The 12,150-nt window shown below is 47.0% G+C and overlaps 1 protein-coding gene across 5 annotated transcripts; it reads right to left on the bottom strand.

The window, feature by feature from the left end:
- Positions 1-930: 930 nt before the first annotated feature.
- On the bottom strand, positions 931-11,752 carry LOC142965107 (uncharacterized). Of its 5 annotated transcripts, none has more exons than XM_076105842.1 (13): positions 11,215-11,748; positions 10,116-10,436; positions 7,311-7,843; positions 7,070-7,233; positions 6,858-6,925; positions 6,308-6,753; positions 5,855-6,179; positions 4,967-5,729; positions 4,691-4,879; positions 4,318-4,595; positions 3,795-4,222; positions 2,204-3,695; positions 931-2,108 (listed from the first exon to the last, which is right to left on the bottom strand). In XM_076105842.1, exons 2-12 carry the CDS (start codon positions 10,122-10,124, stop codon positions 3,164-3,166), a joined length of 3,735 nt encoding a protein of 1,244 aa, XP_075961957.1. In that variant the 5' UTR covers positions 10,125-10,436; positions 11,215-11,748; the 3' UTR covers positions 931-2,108; positions 2,204-3,163. The 5 variants fall into 5 exon arrangements, with proteins under 5 accessions (XP_075961957.1, XP_075961958.1, XP_075961959.1 ...); XM_076105843.1 differs by having other exon boundaries at positions 10,116-10,307; XM_076105844.1 differs by having other exon boundaries at positions 10,116-10,280.
- Positions 11,753-12,150: the final 398 nt, after the last annotated feature.

The following is a 12,150-nucleotide window of genomic DNA, read 5'->3' as shown; positions in this document are numbered from 1 at the left end:
CTGTCCGACTACAGTTGAACCACCTCCTGATAAGCTCATTATGACGCCACAGCTACGCTTATTATTTGTTTCTAGGGGTGTAACAATACACTAATTCGTATTAAACCGTTCGGTACGAGGCTTAGGACCCGAACAATACGTTTGAATAATACTAGTGCATTTGGAAAATTCAGAAGCTTAAATTGTGGGAAATATGTTTTCGGTGGACTTCGCTCAAGCTGGCAACCCACCCAGCGTAAGAGACACTCTGACCCCGGAAACAAAACACTGCACTCTGGTGAGGCACGTGTGTTCTGGGAACACATGGAAGTTACAACGAGCTCCTTAAAATCTGCCTCTTCTTTTTATCTCTTTTCTTATGAGTTGTCAAATCAACATCAGCATTTATTTAATTATTATATTTGACATCAAGTACTTTTATTTATTTTCTTCATAACCTTATACAGTGCTCTCACTTTACTTAACGCTCATTAAGTTATGCTATAACGTGTTAGAGGTTTATAACATGTTCCATTTCAGAAACGTAGAATTGATAATTTGTTCTAACAGAATTATTGTCATTATTATTATTAATTAATAAATCCCCAACACTGACAAGCTCACATCCTCCCATTAACCAATGTATTTATTAGGGTTTGACTATTTTATCTTTTTTGTAAATCTTCCTTTTTTTCCACAAGGCCAGACCCCCTTTATAAGGGTCCTGGGACGACAGAGCTGGACCAGTCCGTCAAATCAGGTTTTACGGAAGAAAACAAACTTTTAATTTATTTCTATAGCCCAAAATCACCTCAGAGGGATTTACAATCTGTACACGTGACATCCTGTCCTTTGACCCTCACATCGGTACAGGAAGAACTCCCCACAAACCCCTATAATGATAATAATAGTATTCATGGTAGCAGTGATAGTAATAGACAGGACAACGGCAAAGGTATAACCATGATTCATGGATTTAAATGTAAGTTACAGTAATATGAAGCAGTTACAAGCTGATCAAGAAGATGATTCTGATTTCAAAAGATATTGATACCGTCAACAATCTTTAATTTGATTTCAGATTTCAGAACAGTCACAAACCTCACAGCTCTGATTTAACCAGAACTTTATTATATTTAGACCAGTGGTGCTGATCAATTATATAAATACATTTATATAAAAATACATTTATTTTAACACATCAGTGTGTCGCTGAAGCGGCGACATTTATCCAAAAGTCAAACGGATGTTCTGAGCACGAACAAGAAAAGATCTCACACACACCATATGAATGAATGCCGTGTCATTGCAGTAATGCATTACTCCAGTACTGTACCGTTAACTTCATCAACTAACGTCAGCTCATCAGATAACACTCCTTTTATTTAACTGATATTATTAAAAACCTCTTAGTTTGGTCCCGTTTCTTCTCCAATGTTACTAAACCACAATATTAAATAATGCTCAGACCTTAAAAGAAAAAAGGCTTCAGAGAAGAATACTGAGCGTATCTTTTTTCAAATGTTCTTTAAAATCCGTTACCTGACAGTAGTTAATGATAGAGGGGAGGTAACGGACAAGATGGCAGCGAGTGCTACGAGTGTACAGTACATCTGAGGTGCCTCGTGCCTAAATCAACCAATCAGCTAGTATAACCTCCACACTTCTGCCACCTGAGGCACTTTGACAGAAGTGGAACATAGTGCTGGACTTCTTGTTGAAGAAGTGGATGTGACCACTGTTTGGTCTTTGACTGAGGACAGAGGCTGCAGACGCCGGAGAAGGACCCCAGCTCTCTGCCTCTTCTTGTCCAGCTTTCTCCGCTTCCACAGCGTTGTCTTTGAAGCATTGGCAGGTTCAGCCTCAGTGGTGGGATCAGCAGCAGGTCTCGGGCCTGGCAGGGACCCGGCTGGTCAGAGGTTTCAAGCTCTTCCCAGTGTGCGGGGATGACAGGAACTCTGTATCAAACAGGAATTCCTGAAAGCCCTCATCAACCCCTTCCTCCTGCTCCACGAAGTCGTTGTCCTCCTCCTCCTCCGCCTCTCCCTCTGGGACGTCGGGGTCGTCTGGCAGCTCCTGCAGCACCCGTCCGGTCTGGGAGAACAGGTAGTTGACCCCTATCAACTCCCCTGTGGCAGCACAGCACATAATAATAAAACCACGTTATGAACACAGTCAAACATACGGCAGATTTCTGAGTTTCTCTCCCTCCCTCAGCAGTTACCTGTGTACTCCCGTATCCGGGTGCAGCTGTCAACCAGCCTCCTCCCGTACAGGCTTTGGGCCAGCTGGTTGATGGTGTCCAAGTCCTGGCTGTGCCCCCTCTCCACCGAGGCACGTTTATTTATTTTACTGGTTTATTTGATAAGGGACAGTGCACATAAATAAAAACATTTCTGTAAATGCGCCAGTTAGCCAAGAGGCGATTTTTCATCTGTAGTCGAAAGTTAGTTTAAACTTCTATATTCTCTAAACCAGCATCTTTATTTGTACTCCTGAAGAGAACTATAAACACATTTATATTGTTAAAGATATGAACCAACTCAAACTTCACTTCATATTTCTTCAGCTCAGAGGAGACATTGAACTACAGACACTCGTCTGATGACATCATCATCATCATCTTCTGAAAGATAGAAATGTCAACTAGTGTTAAACAACTGCAGAACTGGACGTTCATGACTGGATGTCCCCAACGCTGCACTTCAGCTCGCTGTATGAAACATGATGGGACGTACAAAAAACCCTTTTGGAGGTCTGCCCTAAACCAGGGCCTAATAGATGATTGAGAACTATTAGGTTGTTGACGGAGAGCTTTTCCAGCCTTTACGGTACTCGTCCAGGAAACACACCGACCAATTACATGCGTTGTTAATGACATCACGTGATGCTGCTCAGCCAATCAAATGTGTGTATTCTGATAAACTTCCCGACTCGAGTGAGATTCACACACACATTATATATTTGAAATGTCAGCCAGTTGTTGACCACATACAGACGTTAATACAACTGTTGGCTACTTCAATATGGAACTAAATCATAGAACAGGTTAGACATTACTGTGATGTTCTGGAGCTTTGATGAGGAAATTCTCTCTAAATGGACCTTGTTGAACATTAATTGCATAACCCTGGTCTAGATGTATAAATGTTGGTAACCACGTGTATCACATGTAGTCTCGAGGCTATGCTCTAAACCCAACCTGAAGTCGGCCATTTTGAATTTTGTATGAATTTCCTCCCCCATCCCCCTCCTCCCGTCTCTTCTCCCTCAGCCAGTCCTCCACACTTCTGCCCCCTGAGGAGTTTTGACAGAAGTGGAACATGGTTCTGGACTTCTTGTTGAAGAAGCGGCTGTGACCAAAGTGTTTGGTCTTTGGCTGACGACAGAGGCTGCAGACGCAGGCGAAGGGCGCCTTTATTTTGAAGTCCTGACCCCGTCTCTCTGCCTCCTGCCTCTTCTTTTCAAGCTTTTTCCGCTTCCACAATGTTGTCTTTGGCAACTGAGGAGGTGAAGGAGCAGCATTGGCAGGTTCAGCCTCAGTGGTGGGACCAGCAGCAGCTGGTAGGTCTGGGGCCTGGGAGGGGCCCGGCTGGTCGGAGACACCTGGTAGGGGCTGGTCCAGGGGAGGCCTCTCTCTGGGGGGCGGCACGGGGTCTGGTGGCACATGGGCCTGGAGGACATAACCCTCCTGGCTCTCCTTCCTCCAGTTGAACCTGGAGTTCATAGAGGGTTTATTAAGAGTAAAATCTAAGCACCTTGAAGACATAACTGTACTTTATACCAGCGCTGTGAAGTTTAGTTTGGATACTCACCACTGTATGAGCATCCTCTGGTTTATCTCAAAGAGACACAGCTTGGCTCGGAGGGTTGGATTTCCCAGCACGCCGTCTCTGATGGTGCAGTAGCTCCTGAGGATCAGAGACCAGCGGCTGATCCGAGCTCCTGCCAGAGAGCGGCTCTGATGATGGATCCTACACAGCAGGATGCAGATAGCCTCCACCAGCCTGTTGGCGTCAGGCCTCGTGAAGGGGCCGCTGAACCTCCCCTGGGTGAGCTGGTCCCTGTAACGTGGGGAATAGTTAACAGGGCCCTTGTCTCCCTCTCGGAGTTTCTCCCACAAGGCCAAGATCTGCGCCTCACGCACCACTGTGACTCGGCCCGCCACCCGCAGCTCCACCAGATACTCGGCCAGGTTCAGGACATGCTGGTACCCCGGGGAGCCATCAGGGTCCACACACTCCTACAGAGGGGAGATGAAAACAGTCATTCGTTCGTCATGTGGCTTTGAGAATGGAGGAGACGGAGCTGATGTAAAAAGGTGAAATGATCACGTACCTGCTCGGCGGTGTCCTGGAGGTTGGTTGGCTCGGACTTGGCAGGCTGCCGGGGCCTTGAGGTGTCTGACAGGAACTCTGTATCAAACAGGAATTCCTGAAAGCCCTCATCAACCCCTTCCTCCTGCTCCACGAAGTCGTTGTCGTCGTCGTCGTCGTCGTCGTTGTCGTCGTCCTCCTCCTCCTCCGCCTCTCCCTCTGGGACTTCGGGGTCGTCTGGCAGCTCCTGCAGCACCCGTCCGGTCTGGGAGAACAGGTAGTTGACCCCTATCAACTCCCCTGTGGCAGCACAGCACATAATAATAAAACCACGTTATGAACACAGTCAAACATACGGCAGATTTCTGAGTTTCTCTCCCTCCCTCAGCAGTTACCTGTGTACTCCCGTATCCGGGTGCAGCTGTCAACCAGCCTCCTCCCGTACAGGCTTTGGGCCAGCTGGTTGATGGTGTCTAAGTCCTGGCTGTGCCCCCTCTCCACCGAGGCACGCCTGTGGTCCTCGTTCCACCTCGTCAGGCCCTCCAGCAAGTAGAGCTGGAAGTTCACGGCACTGGCACTGGTGCCTGGAACATTACACAGAGAGGAGTGAGGCAAGAAGCAACGGACTCGCAGTGAAGATTAACTTGTGTGTTCAGGCTTCAGACACTTACCAGGGATGAACCTGTTAAGGTGGAGATGGAAAGACTCCAAGGAGGTGGAGCCACGGGAACAGCGGTACACCGGCAGACTGACCCCTCCCCTGGTCAGCTGGCCCGTCCTGGTGTACAGCTGCAGCCCCGGTGGATCCTGGATGCACTGGAGGTGGCGGCGCTGGGTGCTCCAGATGCCCTCCACCCTCTCCTGGTCCAGCAGGATAGCCATGCCATCTCTGGCCGACTTGAAGTGGTCCAGGGTCTCTTCAATGAGACGCTCGGTCTCCTGTGCCCCACGTGTGTGGCGGCGACAGTGCCGAGCCATCTCCTTGAAGGAGACCCTGCTCCAAGTCCCGCGCCCCTCGGCCTCCTTGGCTCTCTTCAGCAGGGCGATGTCCTCCTGGTCCCAGGCGAAGATGGAGGCGGAGAGGCGTTGCATAAAGTGGGCATAGAGGGGGTGGCTTTTGGTGGTGACCATCGCCGCCAATCTCCTCATAAAATGCCCTATGTCCAGCCTGACCACTAGCTGGGTCCACTCTGGGAACAGAGCGGCAGCTGCTGAAACCCCAGTGATTGAGCAGCACTCCCTGTCCACGTAGAGGACCAGAGGTGGTTCCTCCTTAGCCTGCTGGTACCGCCTGACCAGCCCGGAGGTCATCTGCTGCAGCCCATAGCCCTCGGCCGCAGTGAGGACCGACATGAGCATCTGCCCGTGCTCGTTGCCCACGTTGGTCACCCACTGGATCGTCCCCGCAGCGTGACCGGACAGCTTCCTGGTGATCTACACAATCACAATCACAATTACTGTATTGATCCCTGTGGGGAAACCGGGAATCTATTCTAAAATAGAAACATATAAGACCACGTGAAAGCTAAATACAACATAACAATGTCTAAACATTCTACCTTCTTGGTGGAGTCCATTTTTAGGACGGAGCCAAAGACGGAGGTCACCTTGGCTCTCATCTCCTCCAGACGGGCGAAGCTGTCGGTGGCGAAGGCGGAGAGGATCCACTGCCTGGTGGGGACCAGGTCCATCTCTGGCAGGTCTGGAGGAGGAGGAACAGTCACACCCGGCATCGTGGACTTCTTGTAAGTTGACATGAAGCGGATGCAACTGTTCATCCAGGCCGCCGTGTGCTGCTCCACCAGGCAGGAGCGCAGACAGTCGGCACTGTTGCCGAGCGACCGTCCCCTCATCTGCACCAGGACCCTCTTATCACACGACAGCCTGCAGAGCAGATACAATGAGATAGTGGACAGAAAGATAATGACAAAGAACTGGTCAGTTAAACTCTCAGGCTCCTCCCTCCTCACCCCAGAGTTCGAAGTCTCCTTCAAAGTTAGTCTTTGATGTACCTGTAGGTGAGCACTGCTGGGAACATCCTCCTGTACTCCTCATCCAGCTGGGACAGAATGCTCCTCGACCACGATGCCAACTTCTTCCCACAGTGGCGACAATTGACATACTCTGTGCCCATAAAATACCATCCGTCGCTGTCCAAGACCTTGCGAACGGTCTTGTACAGGCCACATCCGGTCATCCTGTGGGCACAGACGGGGCAGCTGATGGTGCACTGCCACATCCTGTAGGGCACCCACAGGAAGAACGGCCGCTGGAAGAAGGCGTCGAAGGAGGCCGGTGGCTGGAAGTACAGCTGGCGGGGTCCAGGAGGATAGTTCCAGGACTGCAGTTCAGTGTTGAGGATGAGCTTCCCACTCTGGTCCCTGGTGAACAGAGCCCGGCTCACCCACCCATGCTGCACACTGGGCAGCGTGCTCCTCCAGCTCTCTGGGAGAGGAACCTGGAACACACAGATAAATATAAAAACAACCATTGGCAAAAAGATTACAACTTGCAGTATCACATCTGCAATATGTGTGTTTAGATTTGAATCAGAGGACTGACATCAGCTGGGAGAGGGCCAGATGCTGTCGCAGGGACCGCTGGAGCAGGGACCACTGGTCCACCAGGAGCTACAGACATGATGGTAAAAAGAAAAACAACTCCTTTACTCTCATGCTTCTTACTGCATCCTGTTAGACAGGTGAACAGGAAATAAAAAACCGGGTCACATTGTTTTGAGCTTGTTACATGAAACGTGATTCTGCTGTCATCACCTGAAGAAATGGACGGCCCCGAGGAAGATGAGGAGGAGGTTGGTGGAGCAGAAGATGAGGAGGCTGCTTTACCCTTCTGGTCCCTGCCCATCAGGTACCTCTTCAGGTGGTCCATGCTTGAGCCCGTGGACTGCACGCAGGCTCTCCTGAGCCACATCCTGTAGCTGTGGAGGGATGAAGCCACATTAGATGAACAGGAAACACCTCACAGTGTTTCCTGTTTTCAGGCTCTGTGACTTACCTCTGCACTACAGGATCTGTAGACTCGTAGAACTCCCGGTACGAGAGTCCAGCATGCTCCCCGAATCCCACCCGCCTGCTGTCCAGCGCTCCCTCAGAGGAGGAGCCGTCAGACACCCTGCTCTGCTGGACAGCAGACGTCACACAGGGGAACAGCCTGGCGTACCGGGACAGAGCATCCTGGTTCTGCTTGATGGGGCTGGTGTCGAGGTCCCCCGACTCACGCTCCTGATGATGAGCCGCCAGGATCATAATCAGGTAGCCCACATCGTTGCTGAGCAGCCAGTGGAAGGTCTGCCCGCTGTACTTTCCAAACTGGATCTCATGCCGGCTGAGAACCAGTTTGGTGTCGCTGCAGTCCCCTCCACCAGCACTGACCCGGTCCCTGGCGCCCTGCATTGTGGATGCAGGGTTCTTCGGCCGGTGGGATCGGACTCCCTCCTGCTGATGGCTGAAGGCATCCGCCTCGGGAGAAGCTTTCAGGATCAGATCATTTGGCGTGGAGCCAACCCTCAGTTTTGGTACATAGTCCATCTGTTCATGAAAGAGAGACAGTAGGAAGACCTGATGAGCCCAGTGATATCACAGTACGGGACATGTCGTAGTAATATATAATAATGTAGTATTCTGATTAGGAGATCATAATAATAATAATAATCACAGCCACACAGTTGGAAATAAGACACAATGTATAATTATAACAGTCATTACTGCTGTACACAATAACTGATCTTGTTTCCCAGCCAACATGTTTCAGGTGAAAAGATGTTTTTCACCGACTATTTGAAGACGTTGATTAAATGTTCATATTCATACCAGATTTGCACTATTGCATTTGTTCATCAAATACACTGTGCTGAAAATAGTACGTCATCATTTTAGAGGCTAACTAAGAAACCACGTCTAATGTCTGTGGAAAATGTTGTAAATTGTAAATCCGAGTGAAATCTGGTCTAAACATGAACATTTAATCACTTTAAAACATCTTAGACTGCATAATGCTCTCAGTAAAATATGTAGTATTTAAATACGTAGTCATAGTAACACATCAAGCGTTTCCACGTACAGGACAAAGAACGTTTGTTTTACATCTGCAGCAGCGTTACTACTGTGTTTATCTGTCTATGGTGTCGTTTTTATGATATGGTTGATATTGTTCCCTCTGATGTGAATAATATTTGAATGGTGCTCTTTCGTGTGCGGTGGAATACGTGTTTTAGCACCAGAGTTGCTGAATTGATTTGTTGCTTTGTTGTCATATAAATATATGTGACTGGTTCTTGTGAGTTTGTTCTTGTCATTGTGTTAATTACATTGATTCTGACTACATGTATTGTCCGTTAATGACGAAGCATCCCGTCATGCGTGTATTCATGTATCTGCACTCTGCAGTTAGTGTATTTGTAGGTGTTGAGCTTCATTTTTACACAAAACAAATAACCTGTAGGGGTTAGGGTTCTGACATGTGATTCTCTGTTTAGGCTTTTGTTTTCTTTAACAAAGCAAGTATTATGGTCTGGAGAAATGGGGATTGTGTAGCGATGGCTTTAGTCCTGTTTGAATCAGAAGGGAACAGCTAAACGCTGCGGGGAGAGTTTGTAGCGTGTGTGCTGCTGTTAGTTTTCCTGCTAAGCTAGTTTAGCGTAGCGCACCTCTCAGAACACACGTGTCTCACCAGAGTACAATGTTTTTACGTGGTGGGCGTGTCAGACAGCACGTTGTCTGTTACGTTGGGTGGGTTGTCAGGTTGAGCGCGGTGGCTCCACCGAGAGAACATTATGTTTCCCACAATTTAAGCTTCTGTATTTTCCAAATGCACTAGTATTATTCAAACATATTGTTTGATTTGTAATGCGTACCGAACCGTGAGCTTCGTACCGAACGGTTCAATATGAATGCGTGTATTGTTACACCCCTAATAACCGTAGCTGTGGTGTCATAATGAGGTTATTAGGAGGTGGCTCAACTGTAGTAGGACAGCACTGAAGGCCCAGGTATGAAACACACGGCCCCCTACTGTGTAACATTAACGTACACAATGTAACATGCTCTCATTACGATGTTCTGGAGCTTCTTGTTGGCAGCACACAGTCTATGAATCCATATTCATCACGTTTTATATGAAACATTAAATGTGTTTAAATCACGTCTTCATGTAGACCACATTTCTTTCACCAGTGTAATATGACTTTGTATACGATATCTATATAGATATATACACGTTCACAGTAACCAACATCATCTACAACTGAACAAACCATCAATATTTTAAAACTAAGTGGTGTTTTGTGATACGTTGATGCTGTAACTGCATTTTATCCGGTTAAAAAGACATTCAGACCAAATATCAACCGACTTTCAACCAGAAATCAACGTGTAAATCCCGGTTGGTGCTCACTGGGTGCTGTATGAGTCGATTATAAATCGTGCTGTAAGACACAGCATACATTTTAAATGAATGTATTATGTTACAACATGGTCACTAGCATCACAGTTTAACTCATTCAAACATTTAGAGTGTTTCTGCTCACGGCTGGATCTGTTTGTGTCTCTCAGTCTCAGTTTTAGATAAGCCAGGCCTGTGCAGAATCGATCACTGGCAATCGGCGCACAATGCATGCCGGTTCGATTTGTGCCCGACTTGCTCCGACGTCATGAAAATGCGGGCAACGATCGAGAGAACTTTATCTGTGAACCGCGCTGATGTTCTCTGTAAGGCTCTTCTCTTAGAACATCAGAACTATTCTGTAGATTTAAACAAGATCAACATTTATTCATCCTCACATCAATAAATAAATATAAATACCTGAACCATCTGTCAACAAAGATTCTCATCAATAGATAATAAAGATCACGAGTGAGTCCAGGATCCAGTAGCTGGAGGTCCAAAGTGAGAACCAGACAGTGCAGGTCTCACATTTGTCCTGTGGGGGTCCAGTCTTAGTTGTGGTTCTGCGTGGAGTTGACGGCGCTGTAGAAGAAGAACACAACTCCTCATCTGAAGAAGAAGAAGAAGAACACAACTCCTCATCTGAAGAAGAAGAAGAAGAACACAACTCCTCATCTGAAGAAGAAGAAGAACACAACTCCTCATCTGAAGAAGAAGAAGAAGAACACAACTCCTCATCTGAAGAAGAAGAAGAAGAAGAAGAAAAAGAAGAAACTCATCACTGTTCCTCTTCACCTCTGAAGATTCTCTCTTTAGTCTCACTCAGTCCTGTGTGCCCAATAAAAAATACTTTTACTTTGAAGGGTCTCACCGGAGGTCTGCTTTCTTAATGTATTATCTTCACTCATTAAAATCTAACTTCTAACAGATCATTCCGCGGCTAACAGCCTCTTTACCCGATAGTGACCGTGTGCAACAGAACTCCATTCAGAAACTGTTGAATTATACAAATACTGCTGCTGAACTGAACGTCATCATTAATATCAACTGAGAGAACTTGTCTGAACCAGACGGAGCCGCTCTTGAATTCGGCGAACACAAAATCAACCGAAGAACAAACATGTCTGATAATAATCACACTTTGTGTCACAGTTTAGATTGTTTCTTGTGGATAACTCACAGGCTGTCTTCTTAGCAGTTTATCGGCTCAAACGTTGAACTACATCAGGACAACATGTTTATAACAAGAGTGTTCAGGAGTCTTTTCAGTTCCATTACTTGACGTTTCTCTACGAAACTCAGCAGGTTTCTCGTCCACATTCCAGGAAACAGACACGTTAAAAAAGACGTTTCCACAACGAGGTTTGGTGGAAAACAGAGTTTCTCTCTCAGTGTTCGTCTCTTCTTCACTGCTTCAACCGACTATTTTAAACTGATGGTTTCACACTAAACACTAAAGAGTTTCTACAGTGTTTTACATTCATATTTAATACCAATTAATAAGTAATTTACTTACGATCTCGTAGCTTTCGAGTCACAGTTTGAACTGAGCGCTCGGTAGAGAGAATCCAACATGGCGGCTCGATTTCACAATTGAGACAAACGAGCCATCTGATTGGATGATGAAAACTTGGAGAGTCTGATTGGCTCCTCAAAGTTGACACACAAGTTGAGAATAGGCTCGTTTTAAATAAACCAGGCCTGTGCAGAATCGATCGCCGGGCGATCGGCGCACAATGCTGCCGCTTAGATTTGTGTCCGACTTGATCCCAACTTGCTCTGACGTCATGAACACGCGGGCAACGATAACCTCACGAGAGCGAAGCGGCCGCAGATTTTAGAGCCGAGCGCCGCAGTTGCTCTCCACCGACTGCATGACCCCAGGGCATGATGGGAAACGCCTGGCTGATTTGTAATTTGACACAGGGGGTACATCCCAAGTCTCTTATTTGTCATTTCTTCGCTCCTCGATTGAACCGGAAGTTGTTCTGCTCCGCCATATTGACGGCCGTCCCAAAGCTCTTATTTAACTCGGAGGAGCTAGGATCGAGGAGGGAGGACGCACGAGAACAGCCTTCCAGGAAGTGTTTTAATGGCTGACACGCCCCCTCATTGTTCATCAGTTATGTGATTGGACGCTGCAGCCGATCGGACTGACTGACTGGAGTTGCATTCCAGAGTGAAGACAGATCACAGATTAAACTCTAGTTTATATTTGATTAGTTTTCTGATTCACCGTCTGGTTTAAATATATGTTCATTGTAGACTGAACAACAAAACGACCACAAACAACTTTCTTCATTTATTAGAAAGATTTGTGTTTTCATGATCTAATATTTCCCTCAATAACTTTTATTATGGATACAATTAAAGTCAGAGAGAGCTGGAGAGACAAAACACCTTTTTATGTCCCAAGTCTCTTAATTGCATCCCCGTTTCCCTCACTTGCTTC

Source organism: Anarhichas minor, unplaced genomic scaffold (genome assembly GCF_050575085.1).
Source record: "Anarhichas minor isolate MPS153535 unplaced genomic scaffold, ASM5057508v1 ptg000033l, whole genome shotgun sequence".
Lineage (NCBI taxonomy): Eukaryota > Metazoa > Chordata > Actinopteri > Perciformes > Anarhichadidae > Anarhichas > Anarhichas minor.
Note: the sequence above shows the minus strand (reverse complement) of the source record. Positions and strands in the feature narration are given on the sequence as shown.

Bases quoted from the DNA above. Each gene is read 5' to 3' on its own strand.
- LOC142965107 (XM_076105842.1), bottom strand. The intron at 7,234-7,310 runs GTAAGTCACAGA...ATCCCTCCACAG, and splicing joins ACAGATCCTGTAGTGCAGAG to CTACAGGATGTGGCTCAGGA. The intron at 5,730-5,854 runs GTAGAATGTTTA...GTGATTGTGTAG, and splicing joins AAATGGACTCCACCAAGAAG to ATCACCAGGAAGCTGTCCGG.